The sequence below is a fragment of the Papaver somniferum genome, chromosome 10, assembly GCF_003573695.1.
Source record: "Papaver somniferum cultivar HN1 chromosome 10, ASM357369v1, whole genome shotgun sequence".
Lineage (NCBI taxonomy): Eukaryota > Viridiplantae > Streptophyta > Magnoliopsida > Ranunculales > Papaveraceae > Papaver > Papaver somniferum.
In genome coordinates this window covers 57,572,804-57,600,077 of record NC_039367.1, presented here as the reverse complement: position 1 = coordinate 57,600,077, position 27,274 = coordinate 57,572,804, and the positions used below count along the sequence as shown (strand labels likewise).

Below are 27,274 nucleotides of genomic sequence, written 5' to 3'. Positions count from 1 at the left end.
AGAAATCAAGATATAGTTTTGTGCACAAGTTTGAGATAGCAACACTTGCGAGTTTGACCGAGCAGTGTTCTAACAATTTTCATAGACTTTCGTTCTTTTTTGTACTTTTATTTCCTTTAGCGGATGAACTTCCAGATTTCCCCTTAATATTTCTATTAGATTCGTGTTTTTTAAGTCTTATTTTAATTGCGTTAGCTTTTATGCTTGCTTTGGCAATAATATAAACTAAGAACATCTTCTGATCCTTTAGTGTATAATATGGATCCCCCATAAATATACTTCTTTGTGGATAGCATAATAGCCCAAGTCCACAACCGGATGCATACCTTGACTCCAAATTTCGAGCATATTTTTGCACGGATCGATTGTAAGTCTGCTTTAAGTTGTACTCTTGGAACCATCTCTCTTGAAAGTAGCCAACCCTATAAAACTGCTTCCTCACAACTTTCTTGAACCCTTCCCATGAAAATGTAGCCTTACGTGGACATTGACTCCGGTAAGCCTTCCACCAAATTAGAGGATGATTTTGGAAGCTTTAATGTCGTAAAAGCAATCTTCTCACTTTGAACCATACTCAAAGGACGCAATATGTGTCTTTAGACGCTCTATTCAATCATCCGATTTTTCAACATCGACACTCCCATCATCAAGTGGAATATCAACATGAAATTAACTTTCAGTTTCTTACCTAATTTGAAACTTACCACGAGATTTTGGTGTTGTTGAGTCTTTAAGAAAATCACCTTCTTCTTCGTATTTTCATCTAAACCCTATAATGCAACCAACATGTCAAGTGTAGTTTGCTTCGAATCATAGTTTTCTCTAACGACCTTCTCTTTAGTAGTTTTTGGTTCATGATTTTCAAGCTTAGATTTTTTATCTTTTTTTTTTTAATGTAATCTTGCTTCCCGAGAACTTTACCAGATTGTTTGTAGACAGATCTGGTGAAGACCATATACCACATAAATATTCCTTAAAGAATCCAGCCGCACTCTGATGACAACTTGATACGTATGATATATACCTTGATGACTCCTATTTATAGGCACAATTTGAAAATAAGAAAATAAAAGTTTAAAACAATTTTTTTTATAGTGTCTGATGTTTAATTGGGGTTTGAAGTCTAATTCATTCTCAGGTTTTGTTGTGATGCACACTTCCAAGTAATCTGTGTACCTTGGTTGTCACTTGTCACTATTTTGGTGATACTAGGTTTTATTTTATAAAATTTGCCCTTTAAATAAGAATCTTATTATTGGGGTTGTAAGAGAGAGAGATTTTTGGGGCTTAAAATGATAGTTAAAACCAAACCATGGATAGGGGGAACCTCATCCATATGAAAAGTCCAATTTACCCTTATACATAAATAAATCAAAATCACACTATTCATTAAAAAAAACTAAATTAATTATCTTCTCCTCCTCCTTCTCTTCTCATTCATCAAATGTAATGAAAATGATGATCATGATTTCATCATGATGATCATAAAAATAAAACTAAAACTATTATCTTCTCATTCTTCTTGTTTACAAAACATGATGAAGATGGCGATCATTATATCACCATGATGATGATGATCACAAAACTATTATCTTCTCCTTCTTCTATTCTCATTCATAAATCACGACGAAGATGATGATCATAATTTCATCATGATGAAATTGATGATCCTAAAAATAAAAGATAGGGGAAACCCATTATTTATTTTTGCTTGTGAATGACTAAGAAATCTAATTCGATTAAATTCGGGTAAATTTTTTTTTAATTTATGTAGTTGTTTATGGCTGGGAGTTCTTATTTTCCCAATCGTAAATCTCATATTACGGGTAGAAAAATAGAATTTCTATCCATCGAATAATTATACGGTTGGGAAGATTTTATTTTCTAGCCGTAATTAGTTGTTCATGGTTAGGATTTCCTAGCCGTTAAGTAATTCTGATAATCGCAGAAAAAAAACAACAAAGGTTTGCTTTCGGCTAGGTTTTTCCAGCCGTTGTAGTACAATTGTCCGGATCTCCCAGCCGAAATTATCAATTACGTCTAGGAAAAACTAGTTGTAACTTGTTCTGATTATAAGAAAAAAATCACATGTTGCATGAGTTTCGGCTAGGAAAAATTCTAGGAAAACCTAGCCGTAATACAGACACAGGTGATCCTGGAAGAGCTTACGGCTAGAAGTTCCTTATTTCCCAGTCGTAAACTGTTGTTTACGGTTTGGAATCCTTCTATTCCTTACCGTAAATACTATTCACGGTTAGGTCAAGTATTATATCCCAGCCGTAATTGTTGAAAAACCCAGATTTTGATTTTGATTTCAGAGGATTTGAATCAACCAAATTGAGATTGGGAGAGGTGTACAAGGCTTTTATGACTATTTTCATGATGTTTTTCATCAGTGTCTTCCAAAGTTTTCAAAAAAAGTACTTCAAAATCATCCATCTCCTTCTACTAAATCAAAAGAAAAAAAATTTGATTTAAAAAAAAAATTATTCGGATGATTAGTTTAGTTAATCATGATTAACACTAATTAAATCGAGGGCAAATTAGGTATCATATAAAATAGGATGATAAGGGGTCATAAGGATTACTATTTCATGACCCCATACAACACCCAAATTCCCACCTTCTTAAAGCCCCAATAATAGGACTCTTAAATAAAATAAAATAAAAAAATGTTTGTGGTGTGGTGGTGCAATCAGACCAAACTCGAAAGGGGCGGTTCCACAACTGCCATAAAAATCTTACCATATAAATACACATATCATAAGAGCAAGTATTATGGTGGAATCCATACATATTCCATCTTTTATGCCACCTCAACACTTGGAACTGTTTATGGAAGCACAAGTCTAATCGTGGAACACAGAAAACGCAAATAAGAATAGCGTAAAACGCGAATAATAATAGCGCCAGGGAAACACTATTAATAATAGCGCTAGACTTTAGTCAACGGTCAAAACGCCAATCTTAATAGCGCCAAACGCCAATCTTAATAGCGCCAAACGCTAATCTTATTAGCGCCAAATGCAATTGTTAATAGCGCCAAGCGCTAGTCTTATTAGCGCTTTTTCGTTCATATATCCAGTAACACCATCGACCCCTTCTTCTTCTTCCTCAGTTCATCTTTAATGAAAAAAAAAAAAGAAAAACCAAACCTAAAACCCCCTTGTTTAATTCTCAGAGCATGGTTCAAATCAATGAAATTGCTTCAAAGGGTTTGTTCTCTGCTTCATAAGGAATCGAAGCATACTTAAATTTCTCAATTTGATTGAGAATCCAAAGAGAGGTTAGTTGAATTATAATTTGAGTTTATTTTATGGTTTGATGAAATGTTAGGGATTTAGATGATATTATTGTTGATTGTATGCATGATACTCGATTGTATGATGAATGATAACAATTTTGATTCACAATGACGAATTTGACATGTAATTTAGGGTTTTAGATGATGAATATTGTGTTATTTAGGGTTTTAGATGATGAACATTGTGAAATTGCCATGAGATAATGAATTAACATGTGTTAGTTACATTATGTAAACAATTTAAGTGCATTGTGTGACTATATTGATTTTAATTTGATGATTTTGTATAGATTGTGGATATGGATGTGTTAATGATCTTGAGTTCAAAAGAACCGGATGAGAAACATATTTCTACAAGTATAGACCCACTTGATACACAACATGATATCACGTTTAGAAGTAATCTAGAAGACCTTGAGGATTTATATGACCGTGTGGTGGTTCATGAAAGTGCTAGTCAAGTTCTTCAAAATTCCGGCCTTGCTAGATTTTTTGAAATTAGAATTAAGAGAGCTGATCAACAACTAGCTTATGCAATCATAGAGAGGTGGTGGTATAGTACCAATTCGTTTCATTTCCCAAATTTTGAAATTGGTTTCACCCCTTTAGATTTTGTTCACTTAACTGGAATTCCTATTGGAAATGGTCGTAGAAGATTGGAACATGCCGCTACAAGTAAATGGAAAAGTAGAGAAAACCAACAACTAGAGGATACCTACTTTGGACCTTTGCATGGGTATGCAAAGTACAACAAGAACTCACCTGAATTTCCTATTGTTTGCCTCGTAAACTATATCAAGGACAATCCAATTAATGATGAAAATTGGGAGATTATGACTCGATACTTCTTATTATGTGTGATTTCAAAAGTTTTATTGGCGCGTACCACTACAAGAGCAAGCAAAGGTTGGATCGCTTCCTTGCGTGATTTGAATGCGATTGGTAATTATGATTGGGGTTCGGCTTGTTTTAGTCACTTGTATAGTAGCATGAGTGCGGTTGCTAGAGGTGGAAAAAACATGTGTGGATTGGCGATGGTTTTAGAATATTGGTTTTACATATATTTTCGTACTTTGACGCCTTTTCTCCAAGAAGGTGTACCGACTGATGTATGGCCTGCAATTATGATATTCAAGAAAGATAGTCTAGTGAAGTTGCAAAGGGGTACTTCCAAACACTCTCTTAATACAGCTCGCCAACAAATTGAGTTGAGGACAATTGTTGGAACGGAATGGCAACCATGGTCTACTAGTATGTATAGAGATCATCCTGATATAGTGCATGCTCGTGAAATCTCCAATCAAAGAGTGGCTTTCTGTAATCCGGAAAGCGATACTAGTATCATGTATCTTGGTGAACGGTTTTTAAGGCAAACAAAGGGATTTATAACAATTCCAATAAGTCCACGTGAACGTTTGGAAGACCTTGCTACCCCCAATGATCCTATTGATGTGGTTGAAGGACGATACTAGAAGCATGTTGATGAGAGCATGTATATGTGGTGGTGGAAGCAACAATCTATTGGATTTTTGCTCCCAGAAATATATCGTCAAGAAAACAGAGATGAAGTTGGAGCTGCAAGCACTCAAGATCCGACATTTCTAGTAAATCAGGTCCCCCCAATATATCCATCACGGTAGTATGACAACGTCTCACAAGCTTCACCTGAATTTCCAAGAGTTTCTTTCTGTACCGTACGTTCAGACAGTGAATGCAACCGTGTTGAAGTGCCTTTGCAAGCACCCGATCCTCCTCCATTCACGTATGATGCTAATTGGGGAACAAGGGTTAGTAATTTTTGATTTTAACTCCTTCAATTATTTTGTTTGCCACATTATTATGATTTTCTTTACACATTAGAAGTTCCTTCATATATTTGCTATCTTGGTGTTTCTTTTCAGGAGCAATGGAAAGATTTAGCGCATAGGTTGGCTACGTTAAATCTTTCAAAGGACGAGTATTGGTTTGAAATAGATCGTGCACGTGCTCTTGGTGAAGGATCGACGTCAACCCAATCATGTTATGATCTTGGAGACAACTCTCAATGGTTAAGCCGTAAAAGACCAGCCACAAGTCAATCAGATGATGCACATGGTCATTATGTTCCACAAGATGAAGTAGTTCCAGAGTCACAATTAACTCAAGTCTTGAATAGTGGCGGGGTTGGTTTAAGTGAAGACGAAATGGCAAGGATGTTAGGATTAAGTTATGGGGGAACATAGATATGTTTTCTTTAATGAATGTGTATGAAACTTGGATGTCGTTTCTTTAATGAATGTGTGCATGAATGTCTTCTCTTTTGTATGGATTCAAAAATCTTGGAATGCTTACATTATTTGAGTTTTGTTTATAGGTGTAATATGGACGATGAAAATCCACTAAGGAGGTATGTACTAATGACGTATGGTATCGATCTTAGCATTGGTGATGATAGCGAGGAGAGAGCAATTGTGTTGTACCAGTATATGACTCAAAGAATGCATAGGCTCTTCCAACCGGTGCCTCAAGAAGTATTGACGCGACAAATGGTGGACAGGCAACGAGAGGATGGAGATGCAAGGATGATGCATGACTACTTTAGACCTAACTGTACTTGAGGCCCTAAGAAGTTCCACCAATGTTTGGGTATGTATCGACCTCTTTTCTTACGTATTCTAAGTGAAATAGTTGTTGCGGATCCTGCTTTTGATTCCCAAGTTGATTGCACCGGAAAACTTGACCACTCTCCCCACATGAAGATGTATGCCGTAATGAAATGTTTGTGTAAAGGCATAGCCGCTGATAGCACAGATGATTATGTCTGTATGAGAGCGTCAACCGTCTATATGTATGTCAAGAGGTTTACTAGGATAATTGTTCGGCACTTTGGTCCAAGGTATATGCGACTTCCTACAAGAGAAGACACAGAAAGATTATTGGCAGAAAATGCAGCTAGAGGGTTTCCTGGAATGCTTGGAAGTGTTGATTGTATGCATTTTCAGTGGAAGAATTGTCCAACAGCATGGGCAGGTACGTTCCGTGGACATGAGAAAAAACCTACCATCATCTTAGAAGTTGTGGCATCATATGATCGGTGGTTTTGGCATGGTTTTTTTGGAACGCCAGGGTTAGCGCTATTAAGATTGGCACTGAAATACGACAATCTTAATAGCGCTGAACGCCATTCTTTTTAGCGCTTGACTTACGCTATTTTGATTAGCGTTAAGCGCCATTCATATTGGCGTTTCTTGTCCTCTACTGTGCCAATTTTATTGGCGTTCATCGCCATTCTTATTGGCGTTTCGATGGATTCCACGAACCCTTCCACCAAACCATGAAACGTTGCTTGGATTCCACGAACCCTTCCACCAAACCAAACCATGAAATCACGAACCCCAACTTGGAAGCCACTAGACTTGACATTCCATGAATTTTCCACACTTGGAATAGGTTGGATTCCACCGTAAGACTTGCTCTAAGTAAAAATATCTTCTCAAAAACTTTGCGGTGGGTGGGTGCGCCAAAAGGACAGAATTGTCGATCCGTTGTTTGAGTATACATAGAAGGGGAAATCTTAAAATCTCTAATCAAAAACAGAACGAGAACCTAAATTACTATGGTGTGCGATAAGTGTAATTTTCTCTCTTTTCCTTTTGTGAATTCATAAACTCTAGGGTTTAAAAATTACTCACACAGAATGATGACTTTTTAGAGTTTTGATTTGCAGGTGAGAAGAAGTTATCGAAGGTGATCGTTCCTGATAAGTGGAAAGAAGGTGCTAGCAACACCACTGAAGGTGGAGGCCGTAAGATTAATGAGAATAAACTTCTATCCAAGAAAAACAGGTTCGTCATCTTTTCAGGGTTTTTTCCCCAATTTTAGGTCTTTTTTGCCCTATTCTTTTGGTGATTTGTGCTTGATAGGTTTCTAGCTTTGTAATTTGGTTGTATAGAGATTGGGATCTGATAATGAATATGAGCGAGAGCACTGAGAGTTTGATTGTATGATTAACACACCAAGTTCTAAGGATATTTGAAGCAATTGTGAGGAAATCTTAAGAGAGATTGGGAGATTTTAGTAATTAGAAAACTGTTTGTCATAAATATGTAGAGGGACTTGGATTGAATTCATTGGAAATGCTATTACTCATGTTGCTTTAGTGTGTTTGAACGTGTCGTTGAGTATTCCAATCGATAACATTCCTACAACACCAAGGCATCTTAATCCATTCTAAAACTCATCCCTATCGCAAGTTAAACCCTGTGCTAAATGCTAAGTGTAAGGCATTACACAAGCAACAGCTGTAGAACACATTTATTTATGGTATGTTAAGCGTTGAAAAGCAATAGAGGCCACAATCCAGATGTTAGGATTTTGCACTTTCGTTGAGGTTGTTCTAAGGTACATCTCCATAAATTATTCCTATAATCAGCTTATTGTGTTTCAGTGTGCATTGTTATTCGTTGTACCTATGCCTTATGTGATGCTTGCCATAGAACGCTACATTGCAATCCCTTTGGCAAAGGAAGGTGGTTTGCACAATCATTTCTGGTGCGGGCCAGAGCTGGTGCAGTTTGAGAAGGCATACTTCCTTGAGTCGATGAGAGATCAATATTGAGATTCATATTCAGATTGTGATGCTATTACAGAGACGAATAATATGTCACACTTTTCCAGAGAGACCCTGATATTTGTGTGAAGGGGTTAATACGGAGTTGCTCTTTACCAGTGAGCAATATGAGCTAAATAGAATCATTGAGATTATCTTCTATATGTTAGACATAAAAACACTGGTGCCTCTGTGGTTATACTTGCATAGGGCATAGGCATTAACCTTCTATTCTTGCATTTAGATAATAAACATGTCAAAAAGGAAAAACATTGTTGGATGCAGAAGTGAGAACACTTAGAAGAAATAGCTCTCATGGTCTGAAAACTAACAATCCCTCGTACAGCAATTGAGATTGGAATAAGTGGACGAAAAATAGCTCTTTTCTGAGCAACACAATTACAGTAAAAGTTAATTTGCCCTTAAATATTTTTAGATTTACTGATTTCCAAGTTCCAGATAAAATCTTACTTGTTTTTCACCCACGTTTCCATTCGAAATATTTAATTGATCTCTACCCTTCAATATTTTACCAACTTTCATTACTCCTTGTGTATTAGTTGTTAGTAATTAGTCAAAGGTGAGTATATGCTGTTTGAATGTTGTGTTTATTGTTGTTAGCTGGCTCTTTTTGGGCATGACTCTACCCATCAGTCACTTACGAAGTTCAGAGTACCCTATGCAGTCAAATAGACTGTAGTTATGCTCCCTATTGTTGCTTCATATGTTTATTAATTCTGTACCTTGATTGCTTCTTTTGTTTTTATTGCGTGTTTGGCTAGTCAATTGTTCCATGCTCTGATCAAATTTATCTGTTTGTTTTGATTTATGTGTAGATGGACTCCTTATGGAATGACAAAGTGCATGATTTGCAAGCAACAGACTCACCAGGAAGCCAAATACTGTCACACCTGCGCATATAGTAAAGGTAATGAAAATTTGGAAATACGAATGCACTCAACTCCCCTTTTTGTTTTACATATATTTGAATGTTTTAGAAGAACAAGACAGCATTTTTGAAGTGCTTTATGTGTTCTGCAGGAGTCTGTGCTATGTGTGGGAAGCAGGTACTTGACACCAAGCTTTACAAGCAAAGTAACGTATGACACGAATCAGGTTTTAGCGATGCTGGTAAGCAACAGCTTATCGAGGAGTTCGTTGAAGAACATGGATTCTTAGTTCTGTAAATTAGCATAACCTGCCTTCTTTGTCATTCTGACGTTAAGTGTCACTAAAAGCAAACAGCTTAAATCTATTATAGGCTAGTTGTGCAAGAAGTGCAAGCACAGTACTGCTCTTGTAATCTTTGTGGGAACCTTGTGTTCCTGAATCAAATTTGATTTCTGAATGTGTACTGGAACTTACTTAAAATTGTGATCTTAAATGACAATTGTTGGATGGAAGCTTTATTGTTCAGGTGTAGAACATGAAACGTTCACTATTCCAATTCATGTTCTTATCTGTCTTTGAGTTGAGTTGACTACTGCAGTAGCTAAACCTAGCACCTTTCTTATTGCCTCATAATAAGATGAAAAAATTGAAAATGCAAAGTTGCCAGCATGTAGAACCACACAAAATATGTAATTTGCAGTACATTACAAGTAGAGTTGCACCTTTTTAAAGATTTTATAAAGCTGTGAGACTTGGCTGAACTGAACCTGGATAACTTGGATCATGACCTTTTGAAGTTATTTGAACCATCATAATCTAAATTTTGGACTCTATATGCTCAAGAATTCTCACATACTACTTGTGTTAGGCCTGGTTCTTGTCAAGCGTCAGATCCTGCAAAACCCTCCTCTGGAACTTGCTATTTACCAAGGGATAAAAGAGTAAATGAAAAGGTCTACAAATAAGAAAAGAGAGTGTAGAGTCGAAGAAAACCAAGAAAGCCTCCACTTTGTTTTTGGTTCCTTCAGTTGAATCCCATGATTAATTCCGCTCTTTCGATTCTTCAACCTCCCAAAATTATCAAATATTGTCGATACCAATCATTGATCTTCAAAACTGTTCCTATCTCCCTTCTTCCATCAATCTCACCCTGCTCTTGTTCTAGTCAAAACCCTTCTAAAACCCTTGAGGAAGTTCAAGAAGATGCTCAAGAAATCTTCTGAAGATGGCCATCAGGTTTTTGTTGCAGACTCTCTATTGATCAACAACAATGCCCCTCAGGTTTTTAATAAGGAAAAGCCAAAGGTGGAAACTTATTACAAACCCATGTAGGTTTTCGCCTTCCTTTTCATTTCACAATGTTTCTCTGAACAAGACTAATAATCGAAAGACTGAGGATGTCAATGAGGAGAATAAAAATGGACCTCCTCCTCCTCCTCTTGCTGAAGAAATCTTTAAGTCGGGTTCTTACAAACAAGGTGATTCTACTTTTTATTCTCTCTCAATGGGTTATGCTGATTCTAAGGATTTTGTGAATTTGGAAATTGTTTTGGATAGAATGAAGAGAGAAAGAAGAGTAATTACAGAGAAAGTTTTCATATATATATTTAAAGCCTGTAGAAATGCACATTTTCCTGATAAAGCTGTCTACTTGTTTGATAGAATGGCAGAGTTTCAATGTAGACAAAGTGTTCGATCATTTAACTCGGTTCTTAACGTTCTTATTCAAGAGTGTCGTTTTGATCAAGCTTTGTCTTTCTACTCTTATGTCGTTGGAAAGGGTATATCACCAAATGGTTTAACTTTTAATTTAATTATCAAAACAATGTGTAGAATGGGTTTGATTGATAGAGCAATCGAGACTTTCAGAGATATGTCATGTCTCCCTGATTTATACACTTACTCTACTTTAATAGATGGTTTGTGTAAAGAGAATAGAATTGAGGAGGCTATTACTTTGTTGGATGAGATGCAGAGTGAAGGGTGTTTTCCGAATGAGGTAACATACAATGCATTGATCAATGGGTTATGCAAGAAAGGAGACATCACTCGTGCTTCAAAGCTTGTGGAGAATATGTTCCTCAAAGGGTGTATTCCCAATGAAGTGACGTATAACACACTCATTCATGGTTTGTGTCTTAAGGGAAAATTGGAGAAAGCTGTTTGTCTTTTGGATAGAATGGTAGCAGATAAATGTGTACCAAATCATGTAACTTATGGAACAATTGTAAATGGGCTCGTTGAGCAAGGTAAGGTTGCTGATGCTGTTCTTTTGCTGGATTCTATGGAAGACAGAGGGCATCGTCCGAATGAGTACATCTATTCATCCATTGTGAGTGGATTGTTCAAGGAGGGAAATTCAGAAGGCGCGGTGAAATTGTGGCAGAAAATGATAGAAAAGGGTTTCAAACCTAATACCGTCCTCTATAGTGTTCTCATAGATGGTTTATGTCGACAAGGAAAACCAGATGAAGCCGAAAATATTTTGCCGGAGATGGTAAACCATGGTTGCATAGCCAATGCTTTCACCTATAGCTCCTTGATGAGAGGTTTTTTTGAAGCAGGAAATTGCGGAAAGGCACTACAAATATGGAAACAGATGGAACACAATGGATGTAGTCCTAACGAGGTGTGCTTCAGTGTACTAATTCATGGACTTTGCAAGGATGGAAAGTTAAAGGAAGGGTTGATGGTATGGAAGCACATGCTGGGTCGAGGATGTAAACCCGATGTAGTGGCTTATAGTTCGATTATTCATGGCATGTGTGAAGCTGGATTTGTTGATGGGGGCCTAAGGCTTCTCAACGAGATGCTTTGCCTTGATTCAAAATCTCAACCTGATATAATAACATACAACATCCTCTTTCATGGTTTATGCAAGCAAAATAAGATCTCTCGAGCTGTTGATCTTTTAAATAGTATGCTGAATCAAGGCTGTGATCCTGATTTAGTTACCTGTAGCATTTTCCTAAAGAGTTTGGCAGAGAAGTTAAATCCCCCTCAAGATGGGAGAGAGTTTCTTGACGAGCTTGTGGTTCGGCTATCTAAACGACGAAGAGTATTAGGCGCTGCAAAAATTGTGGAAATAATGCTGCAAAAATTTCTTCCTCCAAAGGCTTCAACTTGGGAAAGGATTGTTGAAGACCTTTGCAAGCATAAGAAGGTTCAAGCAGCCATTGACAGGTGCTGGCATGAACTATTTGGTTAGTTTCTAGGTAGCACATTCATTGTTGTACAATTCTTTCAAGTTTTTTATTTAAGAAGAATGAAACGAACTTTCAGACATCTCCTACTGTGAGAAAAAGTTAAATAGAAACAAGCTTTCAGATATCTCCTACTGCGAAAATCTTGTCTGAAGAATTAGCTTTAGTATCGCTCCCTGTTTTGTTAACTCCATGTTATCTCAACATTAGATGCTATGGACCTGATTAATTTGAAGTAGCTCTAGTCTTGGGGTTTAAACACTTTCCTGATAGTAAAAAGAATGCCTTTGTTTTAACATAAAACTTGCATTTTGCTTGTTGTCCCTTTGTTTTTCTTTTAGATCATTCCAAAGAACATTTATCAAATTCATTCAGTCACTGAAAATCAATTTGGTAGTTTATTAAACAGATTTTTAAATTCGAAAGGGGTATACTGTTTACCGGGTAGCAAACATCTCCGTCTGAATGTTGGTTATCTAGCCCACTGTTTCATTACGTAAACCTACAACACCAACGGCTGAATGTCTAAAAACGTCAGTTGCATGAAAATGGTAAAACTAGAAATCAGTTGTGCGGGAAGCTGCTGTATAGCATACTTAAACTAAGGATCAATTACCTGAACTGTGCCGTCGGGCACAGGGTATTCCTAGGTTAGGTTATTCACCCTAACCTACAACGCAGTCATTGACAGACGTGCAGTAAGTTTTGTAACACAATTATAACATGAAATTTATCTGTGCCTCCATGGGTAAGTGTCACGCCTTCAAATGCTCCAAGCAATTTTTCGCGAAGATATAACCCGGCAATACAATAGTTCAGTAATCTCTTATCACCCACTTGTACTTCAGCCTTATAAGATTGCACCAATGCAATCAGCCAACTCTACCAAGAGTATGCAACGAAAGTCTTACTCAGATTTTCTCTACCAAACAATGTAGCCCATACTACAAAGAGGTTCTTGCCATGTTTATACTTCACAGATTTGGGGGAGTATAATCAAATCAACAGTAAACCAAAGCCAAACGTATAAGCCAACAACTCACTTTTATTAGCTTAAGGGGGAAGATACAAAATCGTCCAACCAATGGACTTACAAGCTTATTCTCTAAGCCTACAACAAACTCACTCTCTACTGCAATATGGTTCCTCAACACTTGAACTATTGAACAACCTGATTTGTGTAGCTTCTCTGGCTATTTATAATGCCAAGAAGCCAGAGCCAATCCGTATGCAACTCTGTTGCACTCCCCATGAACAACCATCTGTCCATGGTCAGTTCCCTAACCGCCAGTTCCACTTTTTAAATGCTAGCTTTGGTGCTGGCTTACACAATGGCGCCTCACCTGTCTTCAACGGTTAGGATGTGCCAAACTCGGTTATAAAGCACTTTATAACCGTTTCCAACTTGCTCTTCGACTTTGGCATGCGTGTGATGCACACACACTCGCATCTGGCACTTGCACTCAAGTCCCGCAACATCGAAACGTGCAACTCAGCTTGCACTTCTGCCAAGTCTTCAACAATACTGCTATTATGGCTTGCGTTGTGCTATTATAGCTTGCATTGCGCTACTATGGCTTGCGTTGCGCTATTATAGCTTGCATTGTGCACTTAGCTCATTTGGATGCCAACATCCCAATATTATGCCAACTGAGTCTTGACTTGCTTAATTAAACTTCATGCTTCATATGCATCACTTGCATCACATTTGGCGAGCGATAATCACCAATTGCGTGTTTGGCATCACCATTGATGCACATGCACAGTCCAAGCCTTGTCCAAAGCTTAGGACCATGTCAAAGTCATTCCATGACTTTGCATCTCATCCTTTATTCCTTCCTTGAGCTGGGCTAACTCTGAATAAGGATATGCAACACTATCGCATAATGTTGCATGTGCCAAGTAAACTTTCTTGTCTCAGCCATGTTGGCGCTACATCGTCGGATTGTGTAGCTCCATATGCCAGGTTACAAATTCCGTAACACAACATAATTGTGCGTCACTATGCGGACCGGTCATAGACCTCCCCCACCCAATCCATTCAACGTCCTCGTTGAATGCAACATCAGTTCAGTCTTCACTGAACTTTCCTTGGCCTTGCACGCATCTGAGCCACTCTCAGAAATCAGCAACTTTGCCTGGCCTTTAACCTTGCCAAAACTTCTCTGCCTAGTGATTTATGCCGCCACTTAGTTTATTTGCCTTGACATTGAGCCCATGAATTCTAGCATCATTGTCACATTGTCGACTATGCTTCAATCTCTACTTCATTCACATCTCAACACCCAAATGCTACTTGCAATCTGTTGTTATGCCTCTTGCATCAGCACAAAATTTTCCTTCAAGCCATTCTGTGCCTAAGTGTACACTTCCAACAGCTAACATATCACCATGACATGCATAACTTAGCTCACTTGCCTTCAATTCCGACTGACATTGCACCTTTGCAATTCAACAGGTCTTACTGTAGACTAAGTGTTCTTCAATCCTTTTGCAACACTCATGTGCAAATTCGACTAAAATGCATGACATCAGCCATGACTTAGAATACTCGGGGCTATCCAGAATCACTTCAAAAGTAGTATCCTCTTCACGTGCCTTTGAAACTAACAAGGCCTCACTTGTTCTTTCAATCTGCTACGCTTTAATGTAGCGGAAAAACATCATCATGCTCTTCCTAACTATGAGTTACTCTTAATCATATGCTTGATGGTCTTACATCTTCATTCTTGCTGCGTTACTCCATGCTATCGATGCCAAATACTGTTGCACTTCTACGTAACTCTCCCAACAACAAACTCGCATATGCCACCAACTTTGCTTCTTGCTTGGTTTTGCTTTCAGCGTTTCTTATTGTATACTTTGGCTAAGTATACTTGTAGTGCTTCCCCAATGAACTTAGCTTTACATTAAGCAAAAAGAGACAAGGTTTTTTCTTAAACACCTCCTTCATTCATTACACTAACCTTACATAAGAAACATAGGGACCATTCCCATTACACCACTGCCAACACTCGGCCAAACTGAAAGCAAATACATTACCAAAGCAAATACACCAACTAAAGTGTGTTATCTTCAAAGACCATGAGATTAGCAACACCCAACTTAACTTGAAAACAGAAACAACAAACAGATAATATGCCAAAGTCTTCCATACTTCAGCAACCTTGCAGGTTCAGGTACTTGCAAACGGCAATGCAATGCCTCTGCTTCATACATGCGCTAATCATGGTGAACAAGGGATGCTAAGATCCATAGGATATCCAAATTCCATATGAATCTCAGCTAAGCTTTCTTCCAACGAGCGGACAGGAGCAAACTCACTTGCCTTTCCCATATCACACTTCATATCAACCGGACTAACTTTCCTTACACCTTTCACGAAACAAGGTGCACTTGGACTTTGTATGAAAATCCCGCCAAGGTGAGGCATCACTGTTACCTCTGCTTCTTTGAAAAAGTTGTTACCAAGGATCATATCAAAGTCATTGAGATGCATCACCATTACACTGATCTGGCCACGCCATTCTCCAACTTCAACATTCGCCACTGCCATCCCCTTGATTGGCTTAGCTATATCATTCACTGTCTTCATGCAGTGACCAGCCTGATATACTTCCAAACCCAAGTACTCTGCCAATGACAAGCTCATAACAGTATGCGACGCACCTGTATCTGCCATGCCCCAGAGACGATGATTGTGTATGCCAACTTTCACATAAACCATGCCAGCGCCACTCAACCCATGCTGTATTGTTGCCGTTTGTGCTACTATGTTGCATATTTGAATAGGATTAACATGCTCCACTTGATCAGTTTCTTCTTTGTCACCACTACACTCTGTGACGATTGCGGACAATTTTTCTTTCTTTGGACAATCACGCGCAAGGTGAGGACCCTTGCATAAGAAACAGCCACTAGCCTTGTTCTTCGCAGCCAAACTATCATCCCTTTGATAGCTTTTTTCCTTGGCCTCAAAACTTTTCTTATCCTTGTCCTTACACTTCTGGTTTTTCTTTTCCTTGCCCTTCTTATTAGCATCAATTGAGGTATTGACTGACCTAAAATCAGCAAGGTTGTCCACGATTGCAATGGCTGAAGATAGGTCTTTGGCACCCTGCCTTCTCACTTCAGCCTGAGCCCACGGCTGCAAACCAGATGTAAAATTTAACTACTTGTCTTTCTCCGACATGTTGCGAATGTCTAGCATCAGAGACGAGAACTCTTTCACGTATTCCCGTGGTGTACCGGTATGCCTTAGCTTACGCAAGCTCTCTATGGATAGCCAAGCAGCATTGCTTGGTAAGAATTGACTCTTTAATTCTTCTTTCATGACATCCCATGTCACGATGCATGGACGACCAGCAGTAAGGTCATCATCAATTCGTCATCATCAATTCTAGTTCTCCACCATAACTTCGCATCACCCTCCAAGTACATGCTAACGAGAGTAACCTTTTGTTCTTCCGGGGTTCTGGCGGCCTTGAAGTATTGATCCATATCCCACATGAAATTCTCCAATACTTTCGCATCTCTTGCGCCAGAATACGCCTTAGGTTCTAGGACTTTAATCTTCGTAAAGTCATTGCCACTACCACCCGCAGTAGCTTGATCTGACCCAATTACACCCACCATTCGCCTCAAGACACTTAACTCATCAGTTAGTTCTTTCAAGGCTCCTGTGAACATGGTCTTAACATCATTGATTTGACCTTCCAAATCAGTATGCTTCTTAGTTGCTTATTGGTTTGACTCCAGCATATCAGCAGCGTACTCATCAAGAGCCTGAACGCGATCCAACACCGTTGCATTATAATGGGCATTGTTAGGATAACACACCTCTTCTCCAATCTTGTCTTCCAAGTCCGATACCCTATCCGTTAAGGCATCCAGCGTACTCTTCTTACCATCCATTATTTCTTGCAATTTCAGCAACTAAACTCGAGCAAAACAGAGAAAACCTTCCAACACAAAGCTAAAACATAGCAATCTGTGCTCTGAAACCCGTACTGTCACGCCTTCAAATGCTCCAAGCAATTTTTCGCGAAGGTATAACCCGGCAATACAATGGTTCAGTGATCTCTTATCACCCACTTGTATTTCAGCCTTATAAGATTGCACAAATGCAATCATCCAACTCTACCAAGAGTATGCAACGGAAGTCTTACTCAGATTTTCTCTACCAAGCAATGTAGCCCATACGATAAAGAGGTTCTTGCCATGTTTATACTTCACAGAATTGGGGGAGTATAATCAAATCAACAGTAAACCAAATCCAAACGTATAAGCCAACAACTCACTTTTATTAGCTTAAGGGGGAAGATACAAAATCGTCCAACCAATGGACTTACAAGCTTATTCTCTAAGCCTACAACAAACTCACTCTCTACTGCAATATGGTTCCTCAACACTTGAACTATTGAACAACCTGATTTGTGTAGCTTCTCTGGATATTTATAATGCCAAGAAGCCAGGGCCAATCCATATGCAACTCTGTTGCATGCCCCATGAACAACCATCTGTCCATGGGCAGTTCCCTAACCGCCAGTTCCACTTTTTAGCTGCTAGCTTTGGTGCTGGCTTACACAATGGAGCCACACCTGTCTTCAACGATTAAGATATTCCAAACTCGGTTATAAAGCACTTTATAACCGTTTCCAACTTTCCCTTCGACTTTGGCATGCGTGCGATGCACACACACTCTCATCTGGCACTTGCACTCAAGTCCCGCAACATCGAAACGTGCAACTCAGCTTGCACTTCTGCCAAGTCTTCAACAATACTGCTATTATGGCTTGCGTTGTGCTATTATAGCTTGCATTGCGTTATTATGTCTTGCGTTGCGCTATTATAGCTTGCATTGTGCACTTAGCTTATTTGGATGCCAACATCCCAATATTATGCCAACTGAGTCTTGACTTACTTAATTAAACTTCATGCTTCATATGCATCACTTGCATCACATTTGGCGAGCGATAATCACCAATGGCGTGTTTGGCATCACCATTGATGCACATGCACAGTCCAAGCCTTGGCCAAAGCTTAGGACCATGTCAAAGTCATTCCATAAATTTGCATCTCATCCTTTATTCCTTCCTTGAGATGGGCTAACTCTGAATAAGGATATGCAACACTATCGCATAATGTTGCATGTGCCAAGTAACCTTTCTTGTCTTAGCCATGTTGACGCTACATCGTCGGATTGTGCAGCTCCATCTGCCAGGTTACAAATTCCGTAACGCAACATAATTGTGTGTCACTATGTGGACCGGTCATAGTAAGGTACTACGAATCCTTCACATATAGGTGGTTACCAGAACGGTTCTTATCATTTGGGAAGCAATATAGTAATAGAAGAAGGGGAGGCGATTATTCGTGCGATGTTGACTTAGTCAACCTCAAGTTTCTTCGATCTTCTCCGACGAATTCTTATTTTGTTTCTTCAATTAATTCATATGTTTGTATAAGTTTCTTTTGAATCTCATGATAGTTCAACCCTAATCTTTATTTTTTTCTTCATTTCTGCTTATTCTTAATGAATTAAATTTTCCCTTGTCTAAAAACCCTAATTTTTTATTTTACAATTTCCATGGATTAATCTTTTAGGGTTCGTGTTTTTAAAGCTTTTAAAACCAATTTTCTTTTTATATCATGTACAAATTTCTGTTTGTTTAGCTTATTTCTATTTTGATTTATCTGATGTGAATCTCTAAGTTATCTGATTAAGCTTTTCCCTTTCTGTTTTTCATATTAGGTCATGAGATAAAGGAGGTAGCATCCATAGGGTCATAGTTTTTTCACCATCTTGAGATTAATATGTGGAAGTGGAAGAGGAATTTCTGGTTAGTATACAGCTGGGGTTAATTTTTGGTTCTTTCTTCAATGTCTGGAAATTTTGGATTTCGTCAATATTGCTCATATAGTCAGGTTAATCAGTGAAGAACAGTCTTTGTTGGATATCCTCTCTAGCATTAGGGTATACGTTTACTGGGTTTGTGAAAAACCATACCCAAACGTGTACGTGTATGTTGGTTCAACATAGTAACCCAAAAGGTTAACCGTATGAGCATTTCATATTAACCTTGTTCTTCTTCACCATAACTAGTTCAATTGACTCAAATGAATTAGTTAGAAAGTTGTTCAATTGCTATAAGATCTTATGTAACTACACAAGACACAATTGAAACAAAGATAATTCGATTCGAATGAATCGGCTCATGAACTTTATAGCCACGGTTTGCATAAAGCATTCCTTAGTAATTTAAGTTTCATGTTCAGAGCACACCTTTAGATCATAACCTCTTAAGCTCACAAACAAGTTCGCGGACTTAAGACAACCGGTGGAGTTTTCCAAACTCAGCAGAAAATCTCGGCAAAGAGACTTTCGCCAGTTCGCGGACTAGGTTCGCGGACTGAGTTCACGGACTTACACGCAAACGACTTTTTAGAAAATCCCAGCAGAAATTCTCGGTACAAGAACTTCCGTGAGTTCGTGGACTGGATTCGCGGACTTGGCAAAGCCAATTCCTCCGGTTTCTCTCAATCAACAAAGTTCGAAAACTTCGGATTAATGAATACATGGTTATGTAATCTAAACTCTCATTCCAATCATTGAGAGATTCTCAGAGGATGTTATATAGCCGTTATTCACAGACCATTTCGCGTCAGAGCAATTCTCAAAGTAATTGAAACTTTTCATGACTTTCGTCACTAGGTGAAGATAAACTTGATCAAAGTGAAACGCTTTACCAACACATGATTTCGAGATATATATAGGCGAGATATACTCGGATCGAAATATCAAATGTGTATGATCCAGTCTATATAGCATACGTCTTTTGTCTCATAAGAAGTAGGAGATAGAAGAGATAGACTTTTGAGTGATAGATAAGTTCAAGTCTCCACATACCTTTTTGTTGATGAAGTTCCACGGTTCCTTGAGTAGATCTTCGTCGTTGTATGATGAATCGCCATGAAGTCCTTGAGCTCAACTACATTTTTCTATCCTAGTCCAAGACTTAGCTATGTAGGCTAGAAATCAAGATTCATAGTTTTGATCACTAACATTGACAAACATGCTTGAGATAGCAACGCGTGCGAGGTCGACCGAGCTATGCTCTAACAATCTTCCACTTTGTCAATTTTAGTGACAAAACTATTAATGCATATGGAATACAAAAAAGATAAACTCTAGTGGCTCCTATTCCATAGTCTAATCTTCAACGTTCCCTGAAATCTTCGTCCTTCCAAGTACTCCAATGATCCCAAAGGTTGTAAGTTTAGCATCACCGTTGTTGAAGATCCGTAGTTATAAAAATGAGAGAAATCGAGATTCTCAATCATTATTATACAGTGTCAGGGTATTATTATGTAACATCAAAGTCCAATTGTATCACGACTTTAACAATAATACTATGGTGATATGTATCACTCCCCCTTAGTCAATACTCCATCTCGATCATGGAAACCACTCCCCCTTACACAATGATCTAAAAACCATATGTATTTGTAGTGTGAACTACAATATTTCTCCCCCTTTTTGTCAATAAAATTGGCAAAGGTACAAGAACGGGATCATAATGAAATTTCCACAAGAGACATTTCATAGACTAAAAGAAAAATACATACCAACTTAATTTAGATGCAATCATAGAGCCGAAGCTGAATGCATTCATCAAGGAGTTTTAAGATACAAGATAACCCCTATAAAATTCCACAGCCGCACACCCCGCAAGATATTACCATTAAGCACAAGTTCAAAAGAACTCTCCCCCATTTGATATCATTCCCGAAAGAACAACAAGAGCGATCTTAATTTCGAAAGAAAAGAAGGATTTTTAAATTGGACACCAAAAAACCATAGAAATGATTTTCTATATCCAAAACTCAACCAAATTAATCACAAGAAAACCCATGATTAATTTAATTGGAATACGCAACTAAATCAAACCACAAAAGTGATCAATTTAATTGAAGGTGCTCAGCATAAGTAAACTTACGGAGCTACGACTAAGGTAATCATACGGAGACAACTAACTTAATCGTTCACATACTCAACATAAGGAAAAATCTTACGGAATATACGACTACATCAACCAATAGAACATGATTAGTATAGCCGTTCATATACTCAACACAAGAACTTGTGGTATATATGAAAAATCAACTAGACTAATTACAAGAGAACTTATAATTAATCTAACTGGAATACAAACAACCAAACTAATCACAAAAGTAATCAATTTAATTGTCAAAGGATTTGCTCGACAAAAGAAGACTTTCGGAGCAAATAACTAAATAACCAACCAAGATGATTAATTTAGTTCATAATGCTCAACATATAGCATCTTATGGAACAACCAACAAAGCCAATAAGAATAATCGACTTAGTTGTATCGTTCTCAACATAAGACACACAATGGAGCCTTCACGGTAAAACATAACAAAATGGATCAATGAAGATAAATACCGTGGATAACATACAAGGATATATTCTATTTTCCATCATAACGACATAATATACTTTATCCTTGTCAAACAAAATATTTCATCCTATTTCCAATCAAATACATGACTGCATAGGCATAAATTTTGTAATTGTAAAAAGTCCATTCGTCCTTTCATTAATACGAATACCAATTCATGAAGGAATTTACTTTTGACAGCATATGAGACCTTCAAGTTCACAGACGCAAACAATACATATACCATAATCAAATTGCAATATCACAAAATCATAACGATCAATACTGCAATAACATCATCCTCCAAATATTTTTAGAATTTAAAAACTAATAAACCTAAAAAATAACATAAGAAGATGAAAAAAAAATAGCTATGTGTAGTCACAATCATCGTTATTGAAAGCACTAGTTATTCTTCCAACTAATCCAAATAGAAGATATACTAGGCAACAATTCCTTTGAGAAATTCTTTATCATTCCCGAACTCCTTGTTATCGACAATCATCGGGACATAAGGTTCGCGGAGATAAGTGTCAATACCCACGAACTGTCTTGGCTGAAGAGGTCGAATTAGGGTCCTCTGAATTTCCAAAGATTTAGACACGAACGTCTTTATTTCATAAATCTCCCTTCTTATTTCCTTCTCATCAAGAACATCGGAAAACTTCTGAGAGTTAGAAGGAAAAGCCCTGGGTTTTCTTGTATTTCTTCTTTTTCTTTTCAGGGACTTAGAGACAGGAGATTTTTATTTTTCCTTGATTGAAGACTTAACAATCATGTTGACATCCTTTCCATCTGACGACATAGTGCTTTGAGAACAGTTATAAACAACTGGATTTGTGTGATTGAATCACTTAACTCAACAAACAGTCTTATATATGATGTCAAGAGGAAAAATGAATGTAGGGTTCGAAACCTATTGACAGGTTTGTATACGCCCAACTCTAAAACCCTACAAAGAGTAGAATTGTCGATAATAACCATTTTTTTTATTTGATAGACAAAAAATAACAGAACTAAGAAAAGATGGAAAAACTCTTCTGAAGCCTGGATCAGCACTCAATCTTGTCTCTTTTCGAACAGGCACATGAGACAAGATTTTCTCAACAACACAATCAAGTTGTGTTGCGATGAACAATGATTTGTCCATCTTTTTCCTCATGGGAGGAATCCTCTGATCTTTGTCTATAAAAACGATTTGACCATATTTTCTTTTCAAATGGTCTTATTATATCCTTGGAAACCAACTTCTTAGACGAAGATAAGATCCTACATACCTCGGCGGTCTTCTGAGAAAGTTTCAGCTTCCTTGCTAATCGATCTGCTCTTCGTTGAAGTTTGCTGGCGTGCCTTATTTGGTGCCTGTATTTAAAACACCTTGATAGTCAGTGTCCCTTCATCGAACAAAACGAGCATGTCAAACTTGGATAGTATTCATGCATCTGAGATGTGCAAGCAGACATACATACAGTTGATCCTTAAACATCACTGACAGGGTTTCCAGTTATCGGATTCAAAGAATCTTCCAGCTTGATTGGGTTTCCCTCTTCTACGAACCCATTGAGGTTGATATATGTATTGCTACAAGTATCAAAATCGATGTTTTCACAAAGAAGCCCTACACTTGATTTACTATCTTCATCAGAATCATAGGTTTCAGACATTTCATCAAGTGTTACAACTAGACCTTTGTTCCCAGTGTATTTTCTACGATTTGGGCATTCGTTAGCAAAATGGACAAAACCCTTACACTTAAAGCACTGAGGCATGTCCTCGTCATCAGCCTCGCCAGCATCCCTGTTTTTAGGAGGTACGCGACCGTGAGGTTTGTCTGATGACTTAGGTTTGTCTCTTGAAAACCGTTTACTTCTCTTCAACAGAAGATCCCTAAACTGTCTTGTGATCAAGGAGACTGATTTTTCAAGATCTTCATCCGAAAAATCATCCTCATACTGATCATCCTCAGAGACATGAACACTCTTACCTTTGACCAGTAATTTAGCGTTCTTCTGTGCTTTAAAAGCAACATCCTTACCGACTTTGGATGTATGCTCATGGTCAAAGATCTTAATCTTTCCAACCAAGGTGTTTCTGGAAAGATTATCGAGGTTATTCCCCTCAACGATGGCATGCTTTTTAGACACGTATCTAGATGGCAGCGATCTGAGATATTTCATCACAATGTCCTTTTCAGGAATAGTCTTACCCAATGCAAAAGATGCATTAAAAATTTCAGACACTTTGTGATTAAACTCATCAAATGTTTCTTCATCTGCCATACGAAGGTTCTCCCAATCAGAATTAAGGTTTTGAAGCCTAGCATCCTTTTCACTGGAGTTTCCTTTAAATACGGTTTCTAAGATATCCCAAACATCTTTAGATCTAGTGCAGTTTGTCACATGATGCTGAAGATTTGGGGTAATGGCATGTATGATAGCATTCAAACCGTCGGAATTTTGCTTTGCAGCAGTTATCTCAACAGCGGTGTATTCACCACTAGGTTTGGGAATGTTTACATCACCGACTGCCACAACGGGGGCATCATAGCCATTAACCACATATACCCATGATTGAAAATCACGCGATTGAAGAAAAGCTCGCATAACAATTTTCCACCATAAGTAATTGGAGCCATCGAAGACTGGTGGTACGTTAATAGAGATAGCACCTCTGTCCATAGAGTCAGATTGCTACAAAAACGGACTTGTTAGGTCTTACACGTGTTTGCCTGCTCTGATACCAATTGAAAAAGCGGGGGTCAAACAACACCACCCAATATTTCGCTTAGCAATCTGTATGGACTAACTCCGAAATACTTTGCTAGAGAATCAACTAGACAGTCAGACTCAATCTAGATAAAAGTATCTCAAGGAGTTAATATCTCTCTCTTGATTTGATTTTTACTCAAGCTAAAATCAATAGCGAGTCTTTATCAAATACAAGGAATAACTTGGACGGTACCAAAGACCAATGTCCAAGGATCAATCAATATCAATCAACAACCAAAGGTTGGATTTCCAATTGATGATCACGAACGCACAACCTGTATTATTTCAATTATATAAAATATAATGCGGAAAAGAAATAACACAGACACCGGAAGTTTTGTTAACGAGGAAACCGCAAATGCAGAAAAACCCCGGGACCTAGTCCAGATTGAATACATACTGTATTAAGCCGCTACAGATACTAGCCTACTACAAGCTAACTTCGTACTGGACTATAGTTGAACCCCAATCAGTCTCCCACCGATCCAAGGTACAATTATACTCCTACGCCTATGATCCCAGCAAGATACTGCGCACTTGATTCCCTTAGCTGATCTCACCCACAACCAAGAGTTGCTGCAACCCAAAATCACAGACTTGATAATAAACAAATCTGTCTCACACAGAAAAGTCTATCAAAGGATAAATCTGTTTCCCACAGATAAACCCTAGGTTTTGTTCCGTCTTAAGATATGAAATCAAGGTGAACAGGAACCAATTGATAATCCGGTCTTATATTCCCGAAGAACATCCTAGATTAATCAATCACCTCTCTACAATCCTTCCTGACTACAAAGGTGGTTTGTCGAGGAATTACAAACAGTGAGACGATGATGTTTGTGACTTCTTTATCTTGCCTATCGGATAACTCTCACGATCTCAATCCAATCAAAGATTGTACTCGTACGATAGAATATGCAAGATCAGATCACACAACTACGATAAAAGTAGTATCGGTCTGGCTTCATAATCCCAATGAAGTCTTTAAGTCGTTAACCTGGTTTTAGAGAAGAAAACCAAAGGTTAAAGGAGAATCGACTCTAGCGAGCGCACTAGTATCACACAGACGTGTGGGGATTAGTTTTGCACAATGCTAGATGTCTCCTTTATACAGCCTTCAAATCAGGGGTTTTCCTTTGTTACAAAGCAATCCATATTCACCGTCAGATGAAAACCTGATTTAGATTCAAGCTAATATTTCTCAAACGTTAGATCGAAAACTTAGCTTGTCACACACACTTGGGTAGACGTTTACTGGGTTTCTGAAAAACCATGCCCAAACGTGCACGTGTATGTTGGTTCAACATAGTAACCCAAAAGGTTAACCATAAGAGCATTTCATATTAACCTTGTTCTTCTTCACCATAACTAGTTCAATTGACTCAAATGAACTAGTTAGAGAGTTTTTCAATTGCTATGAGATCTTATGTAACTACATAAGACAAAATTGAAACAAAGATGATTCGATTCGATTGAATCGGCTCATGAACTTTATAGCCACGGTTTGCATAAAGCATTCCTTAGTAATTTAAGTTTCATGTTCAGAGCACATCTTTAGATCATAACCTTTTAAGCTCACAAACAAGTTCGCGGACTTAAGACAACTGGTGGAGTTTTCCAAACTCAGCAGAAAATCTCGGCAAAGAGACTTCCGCCAGTTCGCGGACTTACACGCAAACGAGTTTTTGGAAAATCCTAGCAGAAATTCTCGGTACAAGAACTTCCTTAAGTTCGTGGACTGAGTTCGTGGACTGGGTTCGCGGACTTGGCAAAGCCAATTCCTCCGGTTTCTCTCAATCAACAAAGTTCGAAAACTTCGGATCAAGGAATACATGGTTATTTAATCTACACTCTCATTCTAATCATTAAGACATTCTCAGAGGACGTTATATATCCGTTATTCACCGACCGTTTCGCCCAGAGAAATTCTCAAAGTAATTGAAACTTTTCATGACTTTCGTCACTAGGTGAAGATAAACTTGAACAAAGCGAAACGCTATACCAACACATGATTTCGAGATATAGATAGGCGAGATATACTCGGATCGAAATATCAAATCTGTATGATCTAGTCTATATAGCATACGACTTTTGTCTCATAAGAAGTAGGAGATGGAAGAGATAGACTTTTGAGTGATAGATAAGTTCAAGTCTCCACATACCTTTTTGTTGATGAAGTTCCACGGTTCCTTGAGTAGATCTTCGTCGTTGTATGATGAATCGCCATGAAGTTCTTGAGCTCAAATACACTTTTTTATCCTAGTCCGAGACTTAGCTATGTAGGCTAGAAATCAAGACTCGTAGTTTTGGTCACTAACATTGACAAACATGCTTGAGATAGCAACGCATGCGAGGTCGACCGAGCTATGCTCTAACATCTTGCACCACTAATTTGTTCACGACATTATTGATGCCTAATGCCCCATTTCTATGAGTACTACTTATTATGTTTATATTATATCATGTTCCAACTCCTTCGAGAATGGTGTGAACAGAATCACAACAAGAAATTATTAGAGGTCGTCAATAAATTAACAATCCAGCTACATTAATGATTGTCCAGCCAGACAGACACACTAGGAAGGGTTTTTGAGATAGGGGAAGTATGATGCAAAACACCTAATGGCACAACCCACCTCCATGAGCATTGACTTCCTTCCAGAAAAGCAAGCACCACGGCTGCTTTGTCTCCAAGAAGGGGGCAAATCTGATCCTAGCTCAGTGAAATAAAATGTCTAAGGACAGTGGCATGATGTTTTGACCTCTACAAGTTCTTTAGTGTCTGTTATTATTGTTTGAATGGCAGAAAGATTATCCTTTTTACGAGCATTTTTGTTGAAGTACTTTATTTGAATTACTCGAAGCTTCTTATTTTTCGTAGGGATGCGGATGATCGTATTAGCTTGGCTTCTTCAACACGGCAATCAGGTGGTTTACGTTGGAAGAACTAGGAAATTCTCTTGGAACTTGCCTGAAGAAATCAATTTCTTTGCTGAAAAGGTAATGTTACTGCAAAGGGACTACTGCGAGTTTACATGAGTTTGTAAATTACTTCG

At 38.1% G+C, this 27,274-nt stretch overlaps 4 protein-coding genes across 4 annotated transcripts; all 4 read left to right on the top strand.

Annotated features, from left to right (window-relative positions):
• Nucleotides 1–3,603: 3,603 nt before the first annotated feature.
• On the top strand, nt 3,604–4,776 carry LOC113315672 (protein MAIN-LIKE 1-like). The gene has a single exon (XM_026563933.1). It carries the CDS (start codon nt 3,604–3,606, stop codon nt 4,774–4,776), a length of 1,173 nt encoding a protein of 390 aa, XP_026419718.1.
• Nucleotides 4,777–5,931: 1,155 nt separating this feature from the next.
• On the top strand, nt 5,932–6,477 carry LOC113315671. Its single transcript, XM_026563932.1, has one exon. The coding sequence runs from the start codon at nt 5,932–5,934 to the stop codon at nt 6,475–6,477; it is 546 nt and encodes a 181-aa protein (XP_026419717.1).
• A 294-nt stretch (nt 6,478–6,771) lies between these two features.
• Nucleotides 6,772–9,308, top strand: LOC113318832 (cysteine-rich PDZ-binding protein-like). The gene is made up of 4 exons (XM_026567086.1): nt 6,772–6,915; nt 7,011–7,128; nt 8,729–8,820; nt 8,934–9,308. Exons 1-4 carry the CDS (start codon nt 6,900–6,902, stop codon nt 8,996–8,998), a joined length of 291 nt encoding a protein of 96 aa, XP_026422871.1. The 5' UTR covers nt 6,772–6,899; the 3' UTR covers nt 8,999–9,308.
• A 447-nt stretch (nt 9,309–9,755) lies between these two features.
• LOC113317731 (pentatricopeptide repeat-containing protein At4g20090-like) lies at nt 9,756–12,058 on the top strand. The gene has a single exon (XM_026565869.1). It carries the CDS (start codon nt 10,054–10,056, stop codon nt 11,989–11,991), a length of 1,938 nt encoding a protein of 645 aa, XP_026421654.1. The 5' UTR covers nt 9,756–10,053; the 3' UTR covers nt 11,992–12,058.
• The last annotated feature ends 15,216 nt before the right edge of the window (nt 12,059–27,274 follow it).